General features: G+C 39.1%; 1 protein-coding gene across 1 annotated transcript in view; it reads left to right on the forward strand.

Annotated features, from left to right (window-relative positions):
- PLCL2 (phospholipase C like 2) overlaps positions 1-23,872 on the forward strand; it is a 182,456-nt gene that overhangs the window by 122,471 nt on the left and 36,113 nt on the right. Inside the window, exon 4 of the mRNA XM_069473280.1 lies at positions 17,860-17,935. Within this exon, the coding sequence (XP_069329381.1) occupies positions 17,860-17,935 (76 nt within the window). The remainder of the gene's footprint in view (positions 1-17,859; positions 17,936-23,872) is intronic.

Consider the following 23,872-nt stretch of genomic DNA (forward strand, 5'->3'; position numbering starts at 1 on the left):
GCGTTCAGCCTGCTTCTCCGTTTGTGTTTCGGAGCCCCCGGGCTCTTTGTTACCTTGGACTCAGAGGAGAGTCATGTCTCTCCATGATCCTTCAACCTATGCTGTTGGCACAGAGGTGGCTGTGCCAGTGTGTGCTGGCCACTTTGAAAGAGAAATTGCTGTGGTCACTTTCATCGCTATAAGTTTGCAGAGACCTGTGATAGAAACCTCAGAGCTTCTCAAGTGTGTGCTTCACTTTAAAACACTCAGCACTCTCTGGGCCACACCACATTGGAGGACCCAGGAAATGTACCTTTGCTGTTCAACTTAATTAGTTGCCCTAATGGTGGCAATTTCTGACCAGGTAAAGAGATGTGAAGCCTAAGGAGGTTGGTTCTTCGTTTCACCTAGAAATGAAGGTAGAATATGTTCAGGCTAGAGTTTAGAAAACATGTAACTTGTGGTAAAAATATAATTTTATTGTTTAGAATCTTGATGTTCTCAGTATCATCCCCTGACTCTATAAATACAAAATCCATTCATCGGGGATTAACTTAATCTATTGCCACCTTCTCTTGTATAGTTTAAAGAGGCATATGCTTTTCCATTTAGAAATTTGGCAGTGTTGCAAGTTCAATGGAGTTGAGTTGGAAAAGTTGAAATTGCATGGGATACTTCTATAAAATTGTAAATGGTGACCCACAGATTTGTTTGTAAATGCCACCATAAACTCCTCTGTATTTGTGGACATGTGCTTTTTGCGTGTACATTTTAGAAGACAGCTCTCTAAGAAATAGAATAATGTGGATGGAATATACTCCATAAAAATGAAACTATTGAAATACCCAGTTTATATGAGAATCCTGTATTTCAGAATTATTTTTGAGTAAACGTAATTATTGACACCTACTTGGGCTACCTTCTGGCATCTTTTCTTGGGCAGTAGGGTGTACTAATTTCTGACCTTTTTTCCTATCTGTTAGTCATGACCTGGAAAAAAAAAACTTTTAAGATGTTTTTCCATAGCCTTTTGAACAATGATGTATGATTTTTCTCCACAGCCGATGTATTCCTATAAATAACATTCAACACATTATAAGCTTTGAAGTCCATGTTTTGTTGATATGTTACATTTGACCTCATGTTCATAAGAGAAACTAAACTCAGCATTGCCTGTGGATTCCTTTTTTGTTGTTCTCACGTCGGTGGGAGGGCTCACCATCACCCTCACCAACCTCTCGGAGCAGTGCACGTCCCGATAGAGACTCCCTTCCGCACTTTAGCTGCTTGTCAGTGGGGACTACAGGGACTTTCACTCGTTATTCTATTTTAACAGCTTCTGCTTTTCATTCTCTTCACCTGTATTCCCCAGATTGCTGTGAAATAATTAATGCACTCACCCTACCAAAATAACCACCTTTAATACCAGAAAGCTCATTTTACAGCCAGACAGATTTAACAGGAATAAAAATAGCATTTAATAATGGTTTTAAAGTCTTTTCTAACTTAATTAGGGCATTTGAAATTCTGAACCATAAGAAAATTACTCTCACAGTAAACTCAGTGGGTGGACAATATGATGTGTTAAGAGTTAAGTTTAACTCTACAAGCTTAATTACCAATTAGCTTAAAAATAACATGTTAAGTAGTTTAAAACATTTATTTTCCTACCACATTAGTATTAGTCAAATCTTTAGGGCTGAATGTTAGGGATTTTTATATGGAGATTTTATGTAAGAGATCCTTCATCTACTTGTTGAAATCTTAAATTCAGGTACTTTTTTGAAATCAATGTTCATCATTCTAGTTTTCTTTATAATTATCACACTCCTACACTGAGGAGAGATCAAACGGAGTTATGCCATCATTTATGTCATTATATGGCATGAAATAATTTTAGCTTTTAAATCACTTATCTGGTACCAAAAAACAAAACAAAATAAATTCTGTTTATGAACAGAAATGGCCATGTGACTATTTAGCTAAATGTAGCTGGGTTGGTACTTACTAATTTTTGGTTGATTTCCTAAAACTAAGCCCTGTATTTTTTGTTAGATGTCAGAATTCTCCATAGCCAAAATTTTCTTTTGCCTGCATATATTGTAACAAACTTTTATCCTTTCAAAATACTAACTACAGTTGATTTTTTAATGTCCTTTCCTAAAATGTGCATGTAGCCTATCAAACTATCAAACTATATTATCTTTGAGTACTTGTAGTGCAGTATCACCAAATGATGCATCATGTAACATTTTAGAGGAGTTGGGAAATTACTTTTTTGTATAGTCTGCAAGCTAAGAATGATTTTTACATTTGTAATTGAAAAAATAAAAAATAATATTTCATGACACATGAAAATTACATGAAATTCAAATTTTAGTGTCCATAAATGAAGTTTTATTGGAGAACAACCACATGCATTAAATGTTATCGATGACTACTTTCTCATTATAGTGGCAAAGTTGAATACAGTAGTTTTGACAGAAACTAAGCCTAAGCCTAAAAGCCTAAAATATTTACTGTCTGGCCCTTTACAGAAAAAGTTTACCAACCCCTCAAAAAGAGGCTTGGGAAAGAGTCCTTAGGATATATTGATATACTGATTTCCAAATTCACGTTTGCCAGCTTAAATTATGATTTTAAAGCTTTTCTTTCTTTTAAAATTTACTCAGTGCGTTTTGAATTTTGATCCATAAGAACATCATTCTAATGATTAACCCAGTAGAAAGGAAGAGTGTTAGAATTGCCTGAGTATTCCTCTCCTGGAAAAAGCATTGAGCCCCTAAGCAGGAGTACTGGTTGTTATGGTCAGGAGCCTAAAGAAACAAGAGATGGAAACTAGAAGAGGAAAAAAGCCAATGGAAATTAATGTTTGCTCCAGTTTTTTATAGTGCTTATGAGGCAAGCATGCTATGTGAACAGAAAATGATGACAATCAACCAGAGTTACATGCCATAATCCAATAAAATTTATAACTAATTTAACTTCACGTATATTTAGTGATATGTATTATATAATCATACATCTGCTTGGTAATGAGGTGTTAAGAATGAGCCAGTCAAAGAATTGAGTTTAAGGCTTGGCTCCTTCCCTCAGCCAAGCCAAGCATTTCTCATTGTGGGGGTGAAGGGTCAGGTAGGGAAAGGGGAGTCGGGTGGAGTTAGTCAGGGGCTCTGCATCGTGCCTGAAAACCTCTAGTTTCCTTTCACCCTTCCCTGAGGCAGGGAGGAGGGCTTTCTCTCAAATTATATAGTCCAGGCTGAGCTAACCACACTCTGAAGCTGTCTCACGAAGGAAGGGTTTATAAAGAGTGCTGGAGGTGGAGCTCCGTCCTGTGCAACCCTCCCCACCCGCTGGAATGGGAAAGATGTTCCAAAGATCCTTTCTGTAGAGTCCCACACCTCACTATTGTTTATGTTATTCATTTCCTTCTTACACTCCTTGTAACTTATAATTACACATTCATTAGTTTGATTCCTTTTCTTAAAGCAACTCTCTCCCCCTCCTGCAAGTCTGAGCTCCAGGGCAGCAGGGCTGTGTGGGTATCTTGTTCCCCACTGTGTTCTCAGCGCCAGCCACAGAGCCTGGCACACAGCAGATACTCAGAATCTATTTTGGATGAATGAATGAAAATCACTTTAATCTCCAGGACACAGATATCAGGTGCCCTACTTACCCTATATCTCTATCCCACATGTGCCTACATTCCCTGACCTTAATTTCGATTTATATGCACACAAAAAGCATTGGGGCTGGAGAGGAGGTGAACGACAGAGCTGCTGCTCTTCCAGTCTTCTACTAGATGGAAGCACCCGTATAATAAGGCAGTGGGTACCTTTGCTAGTCCTGTAAGAGGAGGACACCAGAGGTGCTTGGACAGCTCCAGATGCTTGTGTGGAGGGAGGGGCCAGAGCCAGGAGAGGCAGCCGGAGAACAGGTGGGAGGAGGGCAGGCCTGAGCATCCCAGCTCACAGATCCTTTACCTCTTGTTCAGACCTCGAAGTCCCCTCCACCCTTTATCAGAGGTTTCTTTGTTCTGTGTGAAAGTCCCCTCAAAGATTCACTTGCCTAAAAAGAAGATACAGAAGGATTGAGGAATGCAGGAGAGAGGAGAAGGAAAAGGCAAGGGCTCCTAGTTATTTACCTGGCCAGGACAGGAGAGGAACCTGATTCAGCGAAGCCACCCTGAGATGGGAAACATCCCTTATATGCACATAGCCTAGAACATACTAAATCTTCAATAAATGGTAGTCATTATCATTGTCATTGTTTGTTTTCCAAGGCTAGAAGCATGTAGCTCCTAAAACTTTAAGACCTATACATGGTTTATTTTAACATCACTGCAGACTCCAGAGCAGCGTCACTTATTATGCTGAGCTGTGTCATATGGAGAGCATGGTTCCTCCATTTCACAAACCCAGGTTTCAAGTTCAAGATGAAAAGCAGAAGGTAAGTTTTCCCATCACCTTGCTAGGCGAGTTACCTCGACTCTGAAAGCAGAAGATACAAAACAAGTGAGTTGTGTGTGCAACACCAGGAAGGAGGTCAGGGTTTGCACAGTAAATACTGCAGTAGCTGCTTGAATGCATTCTTGCCTTTCTTCTGGCTCTGCCATTCCTGGAGTACTGTGGACACTCTGCTATGCTAAAAAGTACTGCTTTTCATTACAGAAAAGTCTCCGATTGCTTTTCTCTCTTAACTGACATCTGTACTTAGTTATCATAGACCTGAGAGAAACTAATGATACCTTACAATAAGACTATGATTGAATTAACTTCTGTTAATTAAGAGTTTCTAAATCACCTTGATTCCCTTGGAGAAAAAGCTTGATATAAATAGGCAGTAATAAAGGTGGTACTATGTTTAATTCAAATTGTATCTTTTGAAATTTAATTAATTTAGTAATAATAGTTTAAAATGTGCCTGTCCAAACTCTAAATGGTCCTTAGTGATTTGAAACAGTTCACGTAGCATCCAGAAGTTCCTAATATACTCTCCAGAAGTCGCTTGCTCACTGACTAATTGGGTTAAAGTAGTTTTACGTTCCCCCTTTCTCCTGCAGGAATGATTCAGGCCAGGTTTTGAGCTGTTTGCATCCGTTCTTTGGAGAGACTACCCCCCATACAAGATGTAGCCTCTGAACAAACTGCCAGGACTCAGGGAGAGACAGTGCGACCCTCTTTCCAGGCGTTTACTAGACTACATCCCACACCTGGTTTCTCACAGGCCCTGTCCAAAGTTCCTTCTAAGCTGCCAAGTCCCTTCACTTACCCACATCCCTTCCTCCTCTCGTGACCATAGAGGATACTTGAGCACAGGGTGCATGTAAACTCCGTGCTGTGGGCATGGTTTGAGGATGTTGTGTAAACACATCATTATTTTAGTTTAGAAAAGCCAAAAAGTGTTTTATAGTGTTAAGAAGCTGACATGACCAAAGGCCCAGGAGAGGATGGGATTTGTGTGTGTGTACATCCTTGAGGAAACCATGGTGCAAAACAATTCATCCTGGGCTATAAAGTAGACTGTTTAATGTGAGACGTTGCATGAGGTTTCCCGTAGTAATCATGTGGGAAATGATATGTAGCACACCAAGCTTTCCCCTAGCTAGACTTCTGGTCACATAAGGTTGATAATAAAATGAGAAGTAAGAGGATTATTATCATTTAAGTCCACATGGACTTAATTATATATACATGCTCTTCATATAGAAAAGCACAGCATGATAAATTACTACATAAACTGATAGACATTATTATATTGCTTTTCTGGGTAGTTTTATAATTGCAATGAAGTTCCTTTTTTAAAGTAGTTTAGGTTCTGTTTTATTTTTTTATTTTCAACATTTTCTTTGTTTTCCCTATGAATACCAGAAACAGTACAAGATCACATCCAAAATTCTTTCCATTTCTTGAAATTCTGTTTATCTCCTGAAAAAAAGATAAGTTATATTCCTTAACTTAAAGTTTTGGTTAAACTAAAATTTGAAAATCAGAAATTTGCCCACAATTTAGAGTAGGATAAACATTTAAAGTCTATACATTAACTTCATCTCTAATCTTTTGGCACTTGGAACCCCTGGTTTTTCCATAGCCCTTTTTCAATTTTTCCTGAGCTATTTTGCACAATGGAGCTTCGCCAGCTGCTGGTCTATTTAAATATATTTGAGACCACACGGAGACTTCTAGTAATGCTAAATGCCAATTAATCTAGATATATTAATAGTAGTGAATTCTTTTTAAATCAAAGTTTGGTTGTGACTTTATAGTTTATTCACTTGTTGGCATAAAATAAAAATTTCTTATCTGATTTAAAGTACAGTTTTTAGAAAGATAAATCACCCTGGTATATTCATTGTTTTGATTCCCCTAAATATCACCTCTGTGTCTTTGTCTATTTTTTGTCTTTTATTCCTCTAGAAGTGCATTTTTTTTGCCCAGTTTCCTCTTTGTGCTATTTTCTCTTATCATTGCTCCTTTCTCCTCGCCTCCCAGCCTAACAAATGTGTATTACTAAGGACTTCTAGTGGCTAACACTGGAAGTGCCTCTGAGAAACAGCCACAGTGTAAACAGTCGGTCCAGCCAGTGTGCACCTGGTGCCAAAGTGACTGGTAGAACGTAGGAACCTAAGACAACAAAGTGGTTGTTTTGGCTACGTGATACTATTTATTCTCATGAATTTTATGCTTAATCTACATGGCTATTTAGGTGAAAACAGTATACACTTACAGTACACTGTGTAATAAGCATATGCCTTTATCTTGTATTTGTATGGTGATTCAGTTCAGAAACTGTACTTGAAGTTTAATCTGTGAAATGCAGCCCCATCTAGGTGTATGAATATGGTTATATATGAACTTAGAGAAGTGACGGAAACATTGATTGTGGTAGATAGAAGCCTTTTAAAAAGTGAAAATTCAACTAGATACCTACAGATCAAATGAGATGTTGCTTTACAGGGTTTTATCTAAAATTTAGTGCACAAGAGGATCATACTATGCTAGTGTTTAGGTAAAAGTTATGTAACAGGAGAACCACATCAACCCCTTAGATACTACCCTAGCTCTGAGTGAGTTTTATGAAAATTTAGAGTACATTGAAAAGTTAGAGAATTCTTGGCTTCCTGTGTGTGGGTCACTTATAACTCATAATTCACTCCAGACTTATATAGCATTTGGCATCTATTTTCTGGAAAGAAATGATCGTTAAAATAGTTGAATACAGTGTTGAGGCAGGCTTATATGATGCCAAAACCATGCTTTGGTTGAATATGATAGAAACTGAGAGTTCAAGTTTGATCATAATAAAATTGCATAGAAGAATTTTGTAAAAAAAAATTTCAGAAAGGTTTTAAAATACTCTTATTATATTCAGTTCTGCTATTATATTTGTTTTGAAACTGTAGACTTGCTTGAATGCAGTTGATACATTAGGGCACAATTTGAGCATAATGTAAACTTCACATTTGCTTATGTACAATTTTCTCCATAAGAAACACTAGGTGAACTCAGAGAACTGCACCTGGGTGAACTGAATGCGCACACAGCCCTCAAATGTCCCCCATTATGAGCTATACTCACCGCATTTTGTGTTACAACTTTCCCTTAGATTTCAGAGAACCCTCCTTCCACCACTTCACAATAATTGATAAGCTGCAAACCTTCCAGCACCTACTTTCAAGCAACCTTCAGGTCTTTTTCAAGATAAACTTCCACACTTATTGTAGTATTTTTGCATTCTTTAACCATTTAACATGTGGAACTGTGATGTCCCTTTTATTTGATTTGTCTTTTTTTCTCTGTCACTGAAATTTTTGAGTGTTGCTCCCCTAATCCACCTGCCTTAAAAGCCTTGCGGCGATTATTGTACAATTTTGCATAATGAGATGATTTTTAGGAATACATATGTCTCCCTACAGCAGAACTGTCGTGCTGCAATTACATCAGGTCCTCGAATAACATCGTTTAATTCAGTGTCGTTTCATTATAACATGGATTAGGAAAAAAAATCAATTCCCAGCCAGGGCCACTGTCTGTGTAGAGTTTGTGTGTTCTCCCCATGTCCTCGTGGGTTTTCTCTAGGTACACCAATTTCCTCCCACATCCCAAAGACATGCATGTTAGGTGAACTGGCCTGTCTGCACGGTCCCAGTCTGAGTGAATGTGGGTGTGGGTGGCCTGCAGTGGGGTGGCGCGTCCTGCCCAGGTTGGTTCCTGCCTTGCACCCCCAGCTGCAAGTCAGGTGTACAGTAATCATTCACATGCGTGACAAGGTTTGTTCCTGTTTTTGAACTGTGTGGCGGTAAGAGGTGCTCCTGACAACTTTCACTTTGCAAAACATTTATTCCTAGGTTTAACCCACCACCTCTATGACTGCTGTCACTCACTGATCCACCACAAACTGGATAAACAATGACCTTACTTATTTTTATTAATCTTTCTTAGATGTATGTGTAGCTTACATTTATTTCAGTGTTTAAAATGAGAAGTATTTTGGTCTTTATTTAAAAGTTTGGTGCTGTTTTTGTGACCAGAGGTACATCATAGGAACTTAACTCTTGCGTATATCAATTAGCCTGTGGTAAAACTGGTTTCATTGTACATTGTTTTGCTTAAAGTTACAGTTTCTCAGAACCTATTGTCCTTAAATAAGGACTTATTCTATGTTCTCCGTAAATACTCAACGTCACCAAGTGACCAAATCCAGAGCTCCCAATAATATAGACTCACTCTCTTTCTGGAAACTCTCTCCTGACATATGTAAATGTTTAATATCTTTGTTCTGTTCCTTCCCTCCAACCTCTCCCATATTTATCATAACTAGTTGTTCTCTCTGCTTATTAATTCTAGTGATCCTGGAGCCTCATTGTGATGCTCATTTATCTTTAAAATGCCTCCCTTGGAGATGTAGACATTCTTTCATCTCAGCTACTACCTGTGTGCAGAAAATTCCCAATTTCCCAATGCTGGAACCAAGCTTTCATGGGATTTCTGGTTGCTGCTGGAGATTCTCACAAGACTTCCCTGCTGTGACCACCAGCTCAACTCCACTAAGGTGGAAGTCCACATCCTAAATGAGTTAACAGATTTAAAGGCGCTGTAAAGTGCTTTACAGCTGTAGGGTGTGTTACATTTTTTATTTGTAAACTGTAAAGTGCTTGACAGATGTAGGGTGTGTTACAGTTTTTCTTATGCCACCCTGTTTGCCCTCTCTCATGGTAGGCTCTTCCTTCTGCGCCCACAGCAAACCAGCCCCTGGGCCCTACCCCATCCTTCCTTTTACGTAAGCCTTCGTTTCATCCTCCCTCTCCCAGCCCTCTGCTGCCTCTCATGTTTCTCGCATATCGGGGGGCCTCCACCTGACTCCTATCCCCGCTTTCGTGCTCTGCACCCCTCATTTCTTCCCTCACACCGATTCTTGTTTATGGTGTTGAAATTCCACTTTGATCACAGCACATTTCTACTTAAAATTGTCAAGGGTTTAGGATGAAATTCAGACTTCACAGTGTAGAGTTCCGTATCTTATGCAGTTTGGCCCTCGCTCCTTTTCTATCCATGTTTCCCTGTGTTCCTGGAACACGAATCGAAATGCTTGGGAAGCTCAATGCTATTTTACATTGTTTTATATCCTGTCCTTCCCCACCACGTCAGCAGTGGAGTCCTGTGTGTGGTAGCTCCCAAATATGCTCCCCTCTCTGTTGGTTAATAGTATAGTACTGCTTTTTTTCTCAAAAATCTTAGGTTCTTTCTATAATTTTCTTTTATAAAGGTTTTTTTTTTTCTGTAATTTGCATAGTGAAGAATGTGGAAGTGAAGTTTCATAAGGAAACCAGGACAAGTTACCCTGGAAACAATTTGTTGTTTAGAAAGTGTTTTCATAGTGATCTTGCTGGAAGGGACGATAACCACAGCTCTTAATGACATGGCAAACCTCGGCCCCTGGACGGTAACCAGCTCTCCGGCCTCCCCGGCACAGTGGGTTGCAGCTGCAGTCCTCCACCCACGGAGACAGCAAGGGGAGCTGGGCTTAGCTGGAGCACACAGCTGGGCAAAGACCCCACAGCAATAAGCCTTTTGTACTTCAGTTTAAATATATGACTTTTATATTATGTTCAAGTATCAAAAGCTATGTTGTATTTTCCAACAATAACTTTATAAATGGCGCCTCTTCCATTAGTTGAACTTCGTGACAATTTGCTGTACTTGGAAGCTTTCGTGAGAGAAAAGTTTGCCTCTGAATTTCAGTTTAGACGTGTTTTAGAATCAAACTAAAATTTCTCACCCACACAGTAACAATTATTGTAAAGTCTTAAAAAAAAAAAGATTATATTGTTGACTCAGAGAGATGTTTCCTTCCAGAACACAGAAAAAAGCACCAAAGCTTGCAAATTCCTGAGCGAATTTTGCTCTTATTTTCCATCCCATTCACGGCTCCAGTGAACTGATTCACTCTGCAGGGCTGTGCTGCACGAGGCTGACATTCCACCAGCGACGTTGAGCTTTTGAGGCTGTTTTAGTCTGTTTTGTGCTGATATATATAGGAATACCACCGACTGGGTAATTTATAAAAATTGAATTTATTTTCTCATAGTTCTGGAGGTTAAGAAGTCTAAGATCAAGGCGCCTGCATCTGGTGAGGGTCTTCTTGCTGCATCTTCACATGGCAGAGGACAGGAGGCCACGCTGGCTGAATGCTCTTTTATACTGAGGAGCCCTCGTGGCCTAATCACCTCTTGAAGGCCCCGCTTCTCAGTACCATCACATTGGCAACACCTGAATTTTGAAGGGGATACGTTTAAACCACAGCAAAGGCTGCCATTCAGATAATTATATTAGAGGGGAAGACGCTACTTTGGATTTAATTAGTTCGTATCTTCTGAAGACCTCAGTTTTCATTCACATTGGCCGTTTTGTTATTCATCCCTGGAGTCTTGAGAGGCAAGTCCTGCTGTGGTCCAGGCCTCCCAAGGTCATGCCTGAGCCTGGTGGTGCGTGAAGCCACACCTGCCACCTGGGCATTCACTAGTTCACAGAGGCCTAACGTGGATCTACAAGGTGGCAGTCTGGGGATGAGGGCCAGAGGCACTCCATCATTTTCATAAGCCACTGGCATGTTTAAGCATGATGATCTTTATATTATTTGAGTTTGGGGAGGTACTTACCTGTTATGTGTCAAACAATCATAAAATCCATGTAAGAGACCAAGCCTTTTGCTTCCTAACTGTTCTCTTTTATAACACCTTTAGGACTTCTCTGACTTTGTAGTTTCATTAGAAACAGCTACAGCATAAGCAGCAGTAGCCACATCTGTGTGTTAAGTAGGGGGATGAACAAAGGAAGGAGTTAAGAGGTGGGGATTTTTGCTCTGAAAAGAGGTTCAAAACAAGAGGAAGGGAGCACAGTTCTAGGACTCAGAAGATGGTATTACTAACACTTCTTTCACCCAAGGACTTAAAAATTATTGGGAAACTACTTTCATAATTATTAACAAAATCTGTGTTCCTGAGACGAAATGAGATTCAGTGAGTTGTCCAAAATCAGACATAAGATCCTTATATAAAACCATAGACTTGCTGATTCTGAAAACAGAATTTTCCTGGTTGATAAGCAAGTTTCAAAACAAAATAAAGGAGCACTCTATAGAAATTTACTAATATATAATATATTAATAGTCTTTCTCATAACCACCTCTATAGTCAGAGAAGTGTACCTTATACTATCATGCGAGTTACTTTCAAAATGCAGAACTCTTTTTTTTTTTTTTTTTGAGACAGAGTCTCACTCTGTTGCCCAGGCTAGAGTGAGTGCCGTGGCGTCAGCCTAGCTCACAGCAACCTCAAACTCCTGGGCTCAAGCAATCCTCCTGTCTCAGCCTCCCGAGTAGCTGGGACTACAGGCATGCACCACCATGCCCGGCTAATTTTTTTCTATATATATTTTTAGCTGTCCATATAATTTCTTTCTATTTTTAGTAGAGATGGGGTCTCGCTCTTGCTCAGGCTGGTCTCGAACTCCTGAGCTCAAACGATCCGCCCACCTCAGCCTCCCAGAGTGCGAGGATTACAGGCGTGAGCCACCGCGCCCGGCCAGAACTCTTTTTTTTAATTTATTTTTTTTATTCTTATTTCAGCATATTGTGAGGGTACAAAAGTTTAAGTTACGTATATTGCCCTTGCCCCCCCCCCCCCAGTCAGAGCTTCAAACATGTCCATCCCCTAGACAGTGCACATCACACTCATTATGTATGTATACACCCATCCCCTTCCCCACCCACATCTGCCCGACACCTGATCAATGTTATTCTTAAATGTGCTCTTAGGTGACGGTCAGTGAAACCAATTTGATGGTGAGTACATGTGGTGCTTATTTTTCCATTCTTGGGATACTTCACTTAGTAGAATGGGTTCCAGCTCTTTCCAGGAAAATACAAGAGGTGCTATATCACCATTGTTTCTTATAGCTGAGTAGTACTCCATGGTATACATATACCACATTTTATTAATCCACTCGTGTATTGATGGGCACTTGGGTTGTTTCCACAACTTTGCAATTGTGAATTGTGCTGCTATAAACATTCAGGTGCAGATATCTTTGTTATAGAATGTCTTTTGTTCTTTTGGGTAGATGCCCAATAATGGGATTGCTGGATCAAATGGTAGGTCTACTTGTATCTATTTAAGGTATCTCCATATTGCTTTCCACAGAGGTTGCACTAGTTTGCAGTCCCACCAGCAGTGTATGAGTGTTCCTGTCTCTCCACATCCACGCCAACATTTGTTGTTATGGGACTTTTTGACAAAGGCCATTCTCACTGGAGTTAAGTAATATCTCACTGTGGTTTTGATTTGCATTTCCCTGATGATTAGAGATGTTGAACATTTTTTCATATGTTTTTTGGCCATTCTTCTGTCTTCTTTTAAAAGATTTCTGTTCATGTCCTTTGCCCACTTTTTGATAGGGTTGTTTGATTTTTTTCTTGCTGATTTTCCTGAGTTCTAAATAGATTCTAGTTATCAGTCCTTTATCGGATGTGTAGCACACGAAAATTTTTTCCCATTCTGTAGGTTGTCTATTTACTCTCATGACAGTTTCTTTGGCTGTACAGAAGCTTCTTAATTTAATCAGGTCCCATTTATTTATTTTTGTTGTTGCTGTGATTGCCTTTGGGGTCTTCATAAATTCTTTGCCTAGGCCAGTGTCTATAGGAGTCTTTCCCACATGTTCTTCTAGAATTCTAATAGTTTCACTGCTAAGGTTTAAGTCTGTTATCCACTGTGATTTGATTTTTGTGAGAGGTGAAAGGTGTGGGTCCTGTTTTAGTCTTCTACATGTGGCAAAATGCAGCACTCTTATGAAAGGCATTTCTGTTTTCTTTACAGCTTAATAAAATATAAATTTTAATTTTTACTTTGCCTTTAGTTGAAACTTACTGCTTTTCATCTACTTGAGTCCCGTATTAAAACGTTATATTAGAGTTGATCAAATTTATGAAATGGGTTTCTCTGCTATGTTAAATCTATAGATTTTTCTGAATGCATTAGTTCCAGCAATTTAGGCAACATTGTTAACAGGTCACTAATATAAAATCCATGAGCAACAACTATATAAAAGCATCTTGCACTGAATAAACGATATAGGCATCCATGTGGGGATTTACTCGGGCAGTCAGCAGGGTGTCTGACTGCTATGCCAAGACTTACACCTATGTGCTTAAAGGACGTTGATGAAATTTATGCATTTGCTTTAATGCCAATAATGTTCATAAAATCAACCCTTCTACTTGGTCTTGCATTCTATTGACACATCAATATAGACAAAAAAAACAAGATAAAGCAGTTTTTTCCTTTCGCTTCTCTCTTAATATTACTCCCCACACATCTGCTTTTGTCTAATCTGAGGTGCTTCTTCTAGTAGTTTCACATTAAATAGAAGTGATTTATCTTTTATAATAATGAATTATTAAATGGAGCCAAGTAATTTATTATCATTTTTTAAAGTTTTCTCAAAGTGCTTTATACAAATATTATTTCAAAAAACAACTTTGGGTCAATGTCAGTAGTTGAGATGATACTGCCATATTGTGTGTATACCTTTCAGGAGTTACAAAATTTCCATTGCTTTTGCACATCCTTCTGGTGGGAATGCCCTTTCCTCTTTACTTGTGCAATTGCTACTCACTCGTCAAGACCTATCATGGTATTGTGGAAAAAGCAGAGACCTTGAGGTCAAATGGAATACCAATTCCCTTACTTATTAATTAAAGCCCCTTTGCCTGTAATACCAGGTGGCCTTGGGAAGGTTGCTGACCTCTCAGGTGGGTCTTCGATGTTCACATCTATAAAACTAACATCACAGATACCCACCTCACATGGATAATGTGAGCACTAAATGAAATAGAAAGCACCGAGTACGTACCTGATACAGAGGAGGTATTGAATTACTTTCATCTTGATTCATTCAACCAACGCTTTTACTATTTATAATCACAACTGGTTATAAAGTAGCAGACTTAGAAAGAAATTGGTCTCTACTAGATCAGCTGGCACCCCCATGTAGCTCCTGCTGTATCTTCAGTGCCATGTGTGCTACATTCCATAATTGTCAGCTGGTTGAGAGGAAGACATGAGTCAGCTGGGTAGGCGACAGGAAGGCCCATCACCTAGCACTGCCCTCTGGGTCTGCTGGACTCTTCACCTGGTGCTCTCATGGGGGCCCACAGTCCTGAGAGCTTCCTTAAGAGGGCTCAGTGGGGCGTTCACACTCAACGAGAACTTACACAGTGCTGCAAGTGTTGAGGATTAATAAACTCATGCTAAGGACAAGAACTATAAACTGTTTACATACATTAATTTAAATATGTACCCTAATTATAAATATGTACCCCTAAACTATAAAAAGATACAAACTGGCAGTTCCTCCTTCCAAAGGAACTGGTGCAAACATTTAATAACAGGTGTGACAAAGTGAATCATCTCTGCAGAGATCTGGATGTGTTTTTTTCCTGCCTTGTCTAAGCTGTGCTGATTGTTTACCTTCTCGGCTGGTTCCCTCTGGAATTCCCCTCGAATACAGGGTGCAAATGCCTGCTGCTGTTTATTTCCAAACCTGAGAAGAACAGCATCGCACTATGTTTGTGTTCTTCATCCTGGTGTATTAGTCACCTTCGTATTTTATATACCGCTCTTAGCACTCGCATCATCAGGAAAGGAACTTCCTGTATTGAAATCTAAGCCACAAATAGATTCTTCTGTGGGCAGCAAGTTAAATGCCATTACACCACAAGTACCTCACCTTAAATATTCCACCAAAGGGCTGTGGCTCAGGAGTATTTAACTTTATCACACCCAATAGGTCACGGGCTACAATAGCAATGCCACATTTTATTCTAGTTACTGTTTGTTTGTGTGTGTTTCTTCTCTCCCTGTCATAGTCCCAGGGTCAGCAACTGTTCTTTATTCATCGTCAGCACTTAGCTCAGAGAGCCACAAATAGAGGGCCTCAGTAAATGTCCCGAGAATAAAGGAATGATCCTCCGAGTAGCACAGGGCGCAGGAGGCAAGTGAGTGTCTCTGTCCAGACCATTGAGATGGATATGCATTTTTTAAGCATTGCATATATTTTACGGGTGAAAGGTGCATAATTATTTAACCTTTGGTGATACTTAAACTGGAAGGAAGATGATTCTAAGAATAATAATGCAATTTGTTGTTTCTCTGAGCTTCATCACACCAGGCTTTTCAAGTAAAACTAAAATTAGTAATGAGTGTTGGAAACATTGCCAGTGAGCATATGAAAGGAAGGCACTCAGCTAATTTTGGGCTACCAGAAGATGCTCTGCCAGGCCTCCTGGATAAATGGGGAGTCAACCGTGACAGCTACCATTTGCAAGTGTCTTCATTGTGCCAGTCGCTCCACACGCATCCTTTCATTTAATCCTCACATTATGAGGTGTTATGTCTTTAATAAGCTCATTTTACAGGTGGGAAGTTATGGTTATGAGGTTAAATATCTTGTCCTAGATGACAAAGCTGATAAATAGCAGAACGAGGATTGGAACCCGTACACTCTGTGCTCTCTGTCTCTGTACCATCCCTGGTATGAATTTGTTTTGACTTCCTTGCCCGGATGTGTGAGCCTGTGCTTAACGCTGCTGTTTTCTTCTCCCCATTCCTTGTGTTGCTGCTCCTGGCCTGGTCATTTGGTTCATGAACAGGTTCATTTCATTGCTTGTTTGGGGCTGTTTTTGTTTTTTGTTTTTTTTTTTTTTTTTCTTTTTCCTGTTTGAATGATGGAGGCACAGTTGGCCAGTTCTTTGATATTAAGCTGTGACAACCACTATCCTTGCTTGAAGAAGTCCTTGCTTTTTCCTGTCTCTCATTTGGCTTGACATCAAAGCTGAGAAAGGTTACTGATGACGGTATGAACCTTTTCAGTATGCAAATTATATAATGGTACAAATGACTCTATATCAGTATAATAGAGTTCTTAACTATTCATTTTTATCACTGCCTGTTCGATATGTCAAGCTGTAAAACAGAATATTTTAATTTACAGGAATGACTCAGATCTTGAAGACTGAATTTGAAAGTAGTGAGTTCCAAAGTGCAGGCTCTGCCACTGGGCTGTGGACTTCTTGATGGCAGGGGCTCTATCCTGTAGATCATGTGTCCCAGTTTCTACACAGGGGCTGCCTGTGGTAGACCCTCCGTGAATAATGAAGATATATTAGGAAGCCATAAAAAAGTGCCTACTTTGGCTTTTAAACTTTTGATGTTTCCTATGCTTTTTTGAGAACTGGGGAAGTTGATAAATACTGTTTGACTAACTTTAAGAATCTAGTGCACTTCTTAAGAGGCATGTTGATTATATTTTAGTTCAAATAAGTATAAATTATCGAAATATGGTGTTCTCTGAGCTATACAAATAATCCAAACTACATGTATTTAGTTATTATAAAGTAATTACTGTGGCAGTTAGTGATCAATGCTGTAAAGAAACACAGGCAGATTGAAAGGAACGGGTGGGTGTTTGTTATCTAACATAGGATGGTCATGGAAAATAAGTAATATTATGATGCAAAATATTTAGACTTTTAAATGCAAAAATTTAGAATTTGTACTAAGGCAAGTTTATAATTGTACCTATTTGGGCCATGAGAGCTGAATCTGGCTATCTCATTTTTATAGTGATTTTAGAGCCAACAAGATTACTTCAGGCAGAGCTTTTGCTAACTTTTTGGTGAGTAAAATAATTGATCAGCTGTGCCCTGATTCTCTTCTTCAAGCTTGGGCTCTTAAAACATGCACATGCAATTTGAAACAAGAAGTCAAAATTGAACATTTTAGAAACCATTGATAGGAACAAAAAAATACTGGTTTGAGAGATATCATTAGTAATGAATGGCATCAAATAAATGCTATTTTTTGATCCTCATGTTTTAAACTGATTTTCAGATGAAAACATTTTGGCTGAAATGGGTAAAGTGTATAGGTGTTGAAGCTTTCTATAAGATGAAGAGTTTGGTAAAATGGATAACGAAAAATACAATTTAAAACTCAGAAGAGATATGCACACATATTTATTTATAGCTTTTCACATGGAAATGAATTCAGTTCAGTATTGGCTTAGGGTTCAAGTTCAGTGTTGTACTAGCTTAACTCCACCTAGAACATAATACTGTTTACATCTTGCATAAACCTTCATGTGTGGATGCATGATTTTATCATTTTTCACATACACACTGGAACTTGAGTAGTGAAAAGTCAGTAAAAAAGCATTTTGCATCATCCCACCAGCCTGTTTTTAGGAGCAGAGCCTCATGCATGAGTGCAGAAGGGTGTCTAGTTGTCAGGTGTAATCTCATGTCTGGGTGTTCCCTTTGCAGATGATTCAGTCCCTCAAGGCATTGATTGAAAATGCAGATGCTGTATATGAAAAGATCGTACATTGTCAGAAGGCAGGTAAGTGAAAGTTTGTTTCCTTTCTTTAAAATAAAATTACTAGCATCACATATTTTGCCCGAAAACTATTTCATCCTTTTGATACTCTATCAAGAAAATCAAATATGAAAATTATTTTCAAAACAAAATACTAACTCAGTGGTTCTCACCCCTTGATAACAAAGTCATCTGTGGGGAGCTTTCAAAGTATATCAACTTTGATCTGGGGTATGGGCTGTGGGCTGGGAATTAATAGCTGTTAAAAATTCTCAGGTGTTTCTAATGTACAGCCAAGATTGAGAACTTCCGCACTAATCTGTCCTCTTCGGTGTTACTTGTGTTGCCAAACCTCCTGCCAGTCAGTCACCCATGACTTCAGTACACAGTGGGATGGGGGGGCTTGAGCAGAGAGAGAATGGCTTCTTAGAAAGGAGAATGGTGCCAGTTACAACCTCCTGACACTTTTTAATGTACTGACATTTTCAAGTGCTGAAAAATTCATTAATTTAACATCCAAATGTTATACTAGGTTACAAAATTATACTTACATAAACAGCCATCTAGTTAATTTTAGTTGTGGTAAAACCAAAAAATTAAATACCCTGCATTGTAATAAAAATGCACAAAATGGAGTTCTTTTAATTTTCTGATTTTTTTGAGTGTCAGTTTAGAAGATTCTAATATGGAGAATATTTGTAAGCCATAAATAAGAATATCCTTACTTTCTAAGGTGTTTTGGTTGCTGTTCTTTCAAATCAAGAGACTGTAACTGTTGGTTACCTTGAAAAAAGTCACCTCTATCCTGGAAATGAACTTATTTAAAATAGATTGAAGACAAGGATATGCATGACAGTTTTCTTTTCTGGTATTTATTGAATGAAAACATTCACATTAGCAACTGATCAACAAACTCCAAGATCCTCATCTTGTTTGTTTTACTCATCTTGTCCACAAAATAGTGTCATCAAAGTAATCTTTCTACCCTTTCCGGGTGAATTCTCCCTACAATCTACAACTAAAACAAGCTCTTCAAACACAATTTTTTTCATGTCACTACCCTACACAAAATCATCCAGTAGCTTACCAGGGTCTCTTATCAAGCCTAAGCCCCTAACTTCATTAGGAGGAATGAGGTCATCTACCAGCTGGCCCACCATTTTGCCAATGTTATATAAAATTTATTGATTAAAATGTCTGTTCATACATTTGATAATGCATAAGGATTTTGGAGCTCTTGTGTACCAAAATATGAAAAAATCATGACTGGTTGCCTTCTAGAACCTTCATGAATAGGAGATATGAAAGTAAGCACAAATATGTTGAGTACTCACTGTGTGTTACTTAGGAGTCTCCAGTGCATTTGTGAGATAGTAGGGAGACATTGGTGTTTGAGCAGAACGGGAGAGAGACTTAAATATTATGGACATTTAAGGTAATGACCGCAGTAGCTGTGTGCAGAGGATTTTGGGGGGCAGAACCTGATTGGGGGGCTATGGCAATAGCTGAGGAAGATGCTTTTGGGAGCAGTGAGGAAGGAAAGGGAGGGAGGGTGAGTCAGCCACCCTTCCTTGGGTTGCCCTTCCCTGTTCCCTGTGTATTTCTACTTAATCAGATTTTCACATGCCATCCTTCTAGTAAGACCTCTCTCCATCTTCTCTGCCAATCTGCACTTTTCTTTTTAAATTCTCTCAACAGTTTTCCAGGAGGTCTTTCATGATTCCAGGATTTATGTTACCTAAACCATTCTATTCAGCCATTCAAGCCATTTATTTTATTCAGTTGGTGGGGCTTCTTCAGTTATTGTGTATTTTATTAACGTATTCCATCTTCTAAACAGGATAATAACCTCCTGTGGCACCAAGATTGTGTATTAAGTTACTCCCTGTATTTCACTCAGGACATCTGTTCTGACAGTCTGCGCAGAGTGGTCGTTCAAACAGTAACTGACTAAATGTGATTTGGCTTTAACCATTTGATTCCATTAAATGCTTGTATTGCTGTAAAAATTGTGAACTTTGTGGAATTTGATAAAAGAACTGTTTATCAGAAGAAAAGAACTATTTATTAATTCGAGTTAGTACCAATTCTTTCAAATTCATTGGTTTATGAAATTTGATAATTTCTATTATAGTATCACGTGGCTTTATGTTGTTCATCGCTTTGATTTCAGTAAGGGATGTGTTTGCTTGTACTTAAAAAGCTGAAGAGTCTTGTCTGTTAGGGATTTTGCTTAGGGCAAGGGAGAATAACCTCTGTGTAGTAGTTCAAGTTGCTCTGGGTTTAAAGATCTTAAGCAGTAAGTACAGATTATCTTTTGGTTTCACAGTTACTGCTGAACGCCTACTCAGCCCTTCTGTTATCCTGAGTACTTATTTTAGAGTCCTTTGATCTTTTGTTTCTCATGTTTACAGTTATTGTAAGGACATATAGTCATTAGTCATATGAAGAATTGCCAATTTTTTTGGGCTCAAAAGACATTTGCATAAGATTTTACTTTTGATAAGTAATTGTTATTCTGCTTACAGAACTTTAATCTTGGCAATGAAGATAAAAGTCACCAAAGTGCTACAAGAAAGCATTATTTTAAAAGTTTTTCACATTTTTAAAACACAAGTGTATATTTTTATTAGTTAAAACTACATTTAAACAATTCAATGGAAATGAGTCAAACACTTACCCCCAGTCACATGTTTCAAAGTGCACCCATTTTGGACAGTTGCAGAGTGCTGGTGATGTAATTGATTTTTGTAGAAAGGGACTTGTGTATGCTAATGTCATTATTGGGAAGAGGGAATGGGCAGGAGACGAATGCTGAGAAGTGACGACCTCCAAGCATGGCAGGCTGGGAACTCGCAGGCCTCAGTAGGCGGATGACCCAAAGGGACCCTGGAAAGAGCAGGGGAAGCAACCTAGTGATGTGCAGTTGGAGGCAGCCTGCCTGTGTCATCCACTCTGCTAGGAAGAGAATGTGGCAGCACAGAGAGTCGGGGAGTAAAGGGAAATTTTAATAAGAAAACCATGTTGCTAGGAATGTAAAAGATCCAGTGACGAGGAAGACATTAAAAGATGAGAAAGAGATTAGGGTGGAAGATGTGAGGAGGGCGAGAATGAAGTATAGTTTTGAAACACTTGACCTTAGAAAGGGGGAAAGACCCCTCTTCTGAGATAACACAGAAAGCTGTGACATTGAGACAAATTCTGAGAGGAGTGTTTTCCATTGAGGAGGTGGGCAGGGAATTAGGGCCATAGGAGAACACCAGGGGAAAGAGGCGACTCAAGACAGGGCAAGAGGGTAGGGGCGTTTGTGCAGAGTCAGAGGTCAGCAGTGCCAGGCAAAGGGACCAGTTACTTGTAGGATCGTGCAGGGGTGAAGTGAGATGAGTGGGTCTGCGTCACCGTGTGAGTGAGAAGTGACATGGCTGTACAAGAATGAGTGTGTGTAAATTAATAAGCCAGGTAAACACACACACACACACACACACACACAACATTCTCAAGTAGGAGATTGGTGGAACGTGTCCAGGGGAGCTGAACAGGAATCTGCAGAGGGAGAAGCATCGTAAAAGTTCATTTTTTACAAAATTATAAAAGTTGATAAAAAATTTGCCAAATTCTTTCAGGGGAAAAGTCTTTTCCACTTCTAATATCTATCTCTTTCTCTCTTTCAGTGGCCAAAACTGTAGCCTATGTTTGGGTTATAATTTCCTTTGTAGTCACTGAATTGATCTGCTTCATAAAGGATAGGAAGATGATCTAGAAGGAAACCTAGACTGCTTTGCTTCAGTGAGCTGGGTGTTTTTATCAGGAGATTTTAAATGGAAAATAAATTGTTCTCTGGAGGAGAAAAAAAGAAATCAATGACATCCTTCCTGTTAAAGATGGTGAATTAACACATGCATTTAATCTCCACTCCCTTCTAAAACCTCATTAAAATGACAGTAAGGGGTATTTTTAAAGGCATGAATCCATAAGGATGAAGAAAATGGGAGCAACAAAATTCTGGAAACTGAAAAACAGCTGAACAAGTGATAATTGGCTTAGCTGCCCACTCAAGGAAGCTGAATCCAAGGATGGCGGTGGGGGGACCCGACAAGCCACCTGACTCTCATGGCAGGCCACCAGCTCAGAACTGATTTGGTGGCGCCAGGTACCTCTGGAAGCTGGGGTAAAGCCAAGGGTAAAGGAAAAGAACTGTCTGAAAGCTGGATTAAGAAGCAATCAGATCCCTGTGTTCTGTCAGTGAGATTAAAAATAGCAAAATTCTCATCCTTCATATGGGGAATTTAATAGGTAATGCTTGAAAAAACATTCTAACTGAACAATATAACCATGTTATATGGACATACATACTAAAGGAAAAAAATCAGCTAAAGGTGTTGAATATGACTGCTTCTGGGGAAGGGGAAATGCAGACAATTAATTGGCTCTTTACGTGCATGCATAGTTCTGATAAAAACTAAATTTGAAGAAAAAAGAAGGAAGGAATCAAGGGCAGAAGCTGCCACAGAACTGAGGGTGTTCCCAGCAAGGTGGTCCACACTTGGCTCGGGGACAGTGTAGTTTATGGAGGGGCAGAGGGCTGCAGAAGGCCCTTGCCGGCCCCCCCGTTCATGGGCATGCCCAGGGCAGACATGAAGCCTGCGTTCCTGGTTGGGTGAGAGCCTGGTTCCTCTTCTGGCAGGAGAATTGGTTCTGTGCTCTTTCAGAATGACTGTTAGAGGGGAGGATCAAGCTCTAAATAAAAGACAACCCAGCTTACTCCAGACCTCTTTAAATAGAAGTTTCTTTGCTAAAAGCTCTACGGGATTCTCATGCATGGCCAGGGTTGCATCATCACTGAGTACAGTAGAATATAAGGTAACTTTCCAATGATGGAAGCTTTAATTACCCTTTGTTTTTATCATTTTAATGGGAAATTTTCTGTAATGAATCCTGAATATCCCGGTTTTCTTAAATTTGGTTTGCCAAAAATGATTTGACCTTTAGTTTTAGTGACTCAGGGTCCTCTTGAGATGCTGCGGGTCAGTGCATTGATCCCCCAAGCAGTTAGGTTTGGAGGCCCCCTAACCTGCTCAGCCGCCTGCCTGCTGTGCCTGTTCAGGTCCATCCCTGAGGTCAGTTCAGCTCTCACTTCCTACTGCTAATTTGTACTGAATTGCCACCTGTCTATTTGTACTCCATTCTTTCTTCCCCCTTCTATTGCTGCTTCAAGTCTGCTTAGCAGTTGGCATCTCCCCTGTGATTTGATAGATTTATCTTACCTAAAAAAAAAAAAAAATGAGGGCCCGATGCACTCTTGTATGGGGAGAACGAACAGAATGTCAGGCCAAGCCTACGTGACCTGGGTTTCATTACTCAGAGACTTTCTTTTCGAAATAGATCTCAGTGTATTTTAGGAACTGAGGTTATCAGATAAGTAAGCTGTCACCACCCATCACTTGGTTCACTCATATCGTTATCTTGCCCAACACAGTAAACAAAATCATCTGTTAGATTCATTCTGCAAGCACTTTACAAATGTTCTGCTTGAAAATACAGCTGACTCTTGTACAACATGGGTTTCAACTGCATGGGTCCATGTATAGGTGGATTTTTTTCCAATAAATATATTGGAAAATTTTTTGGAGATTTGCAGCAATTTGAAAAAACTTGCAAACGAATCACGTAGCCTAGAAATATCAGAAAATTAAGAAAAAGGTATGTCATGAATGTATAAAATATATGTAGATACTGGTCTATTTTATCATTTACTACCATAAAATGTGCAGAAACCTATTAGAAAAAGTTAAAATTTATCAAAACTTACACACACAGACTGTACATGTTGCCATTCAATCAAGAAAAATGTAAACAAAGATGCAGTATTAAATCATAATTGCATAAAATTAACTTTAATACATACTTTACTACTGTAATAATTTTGTAGCCACCTTCTGTTACTGTTGCAATGAGTTCAAA

Source organism: Eulemur rufifrons, chromosome 7 (assembly GCF_041146395.1).
Source record: "Eulemur rufifrons isolate Redbay chromosome 7, OSU_ERuf_1, whole genome shotgun sequence".
Classification (NCBI taxonomy): domain Eukaryota; kingdom Metazoa; phylum Chordata; class Mammalia; order Primates; family Lemuridae; genus Eulemur; species Eulemur rufifrons.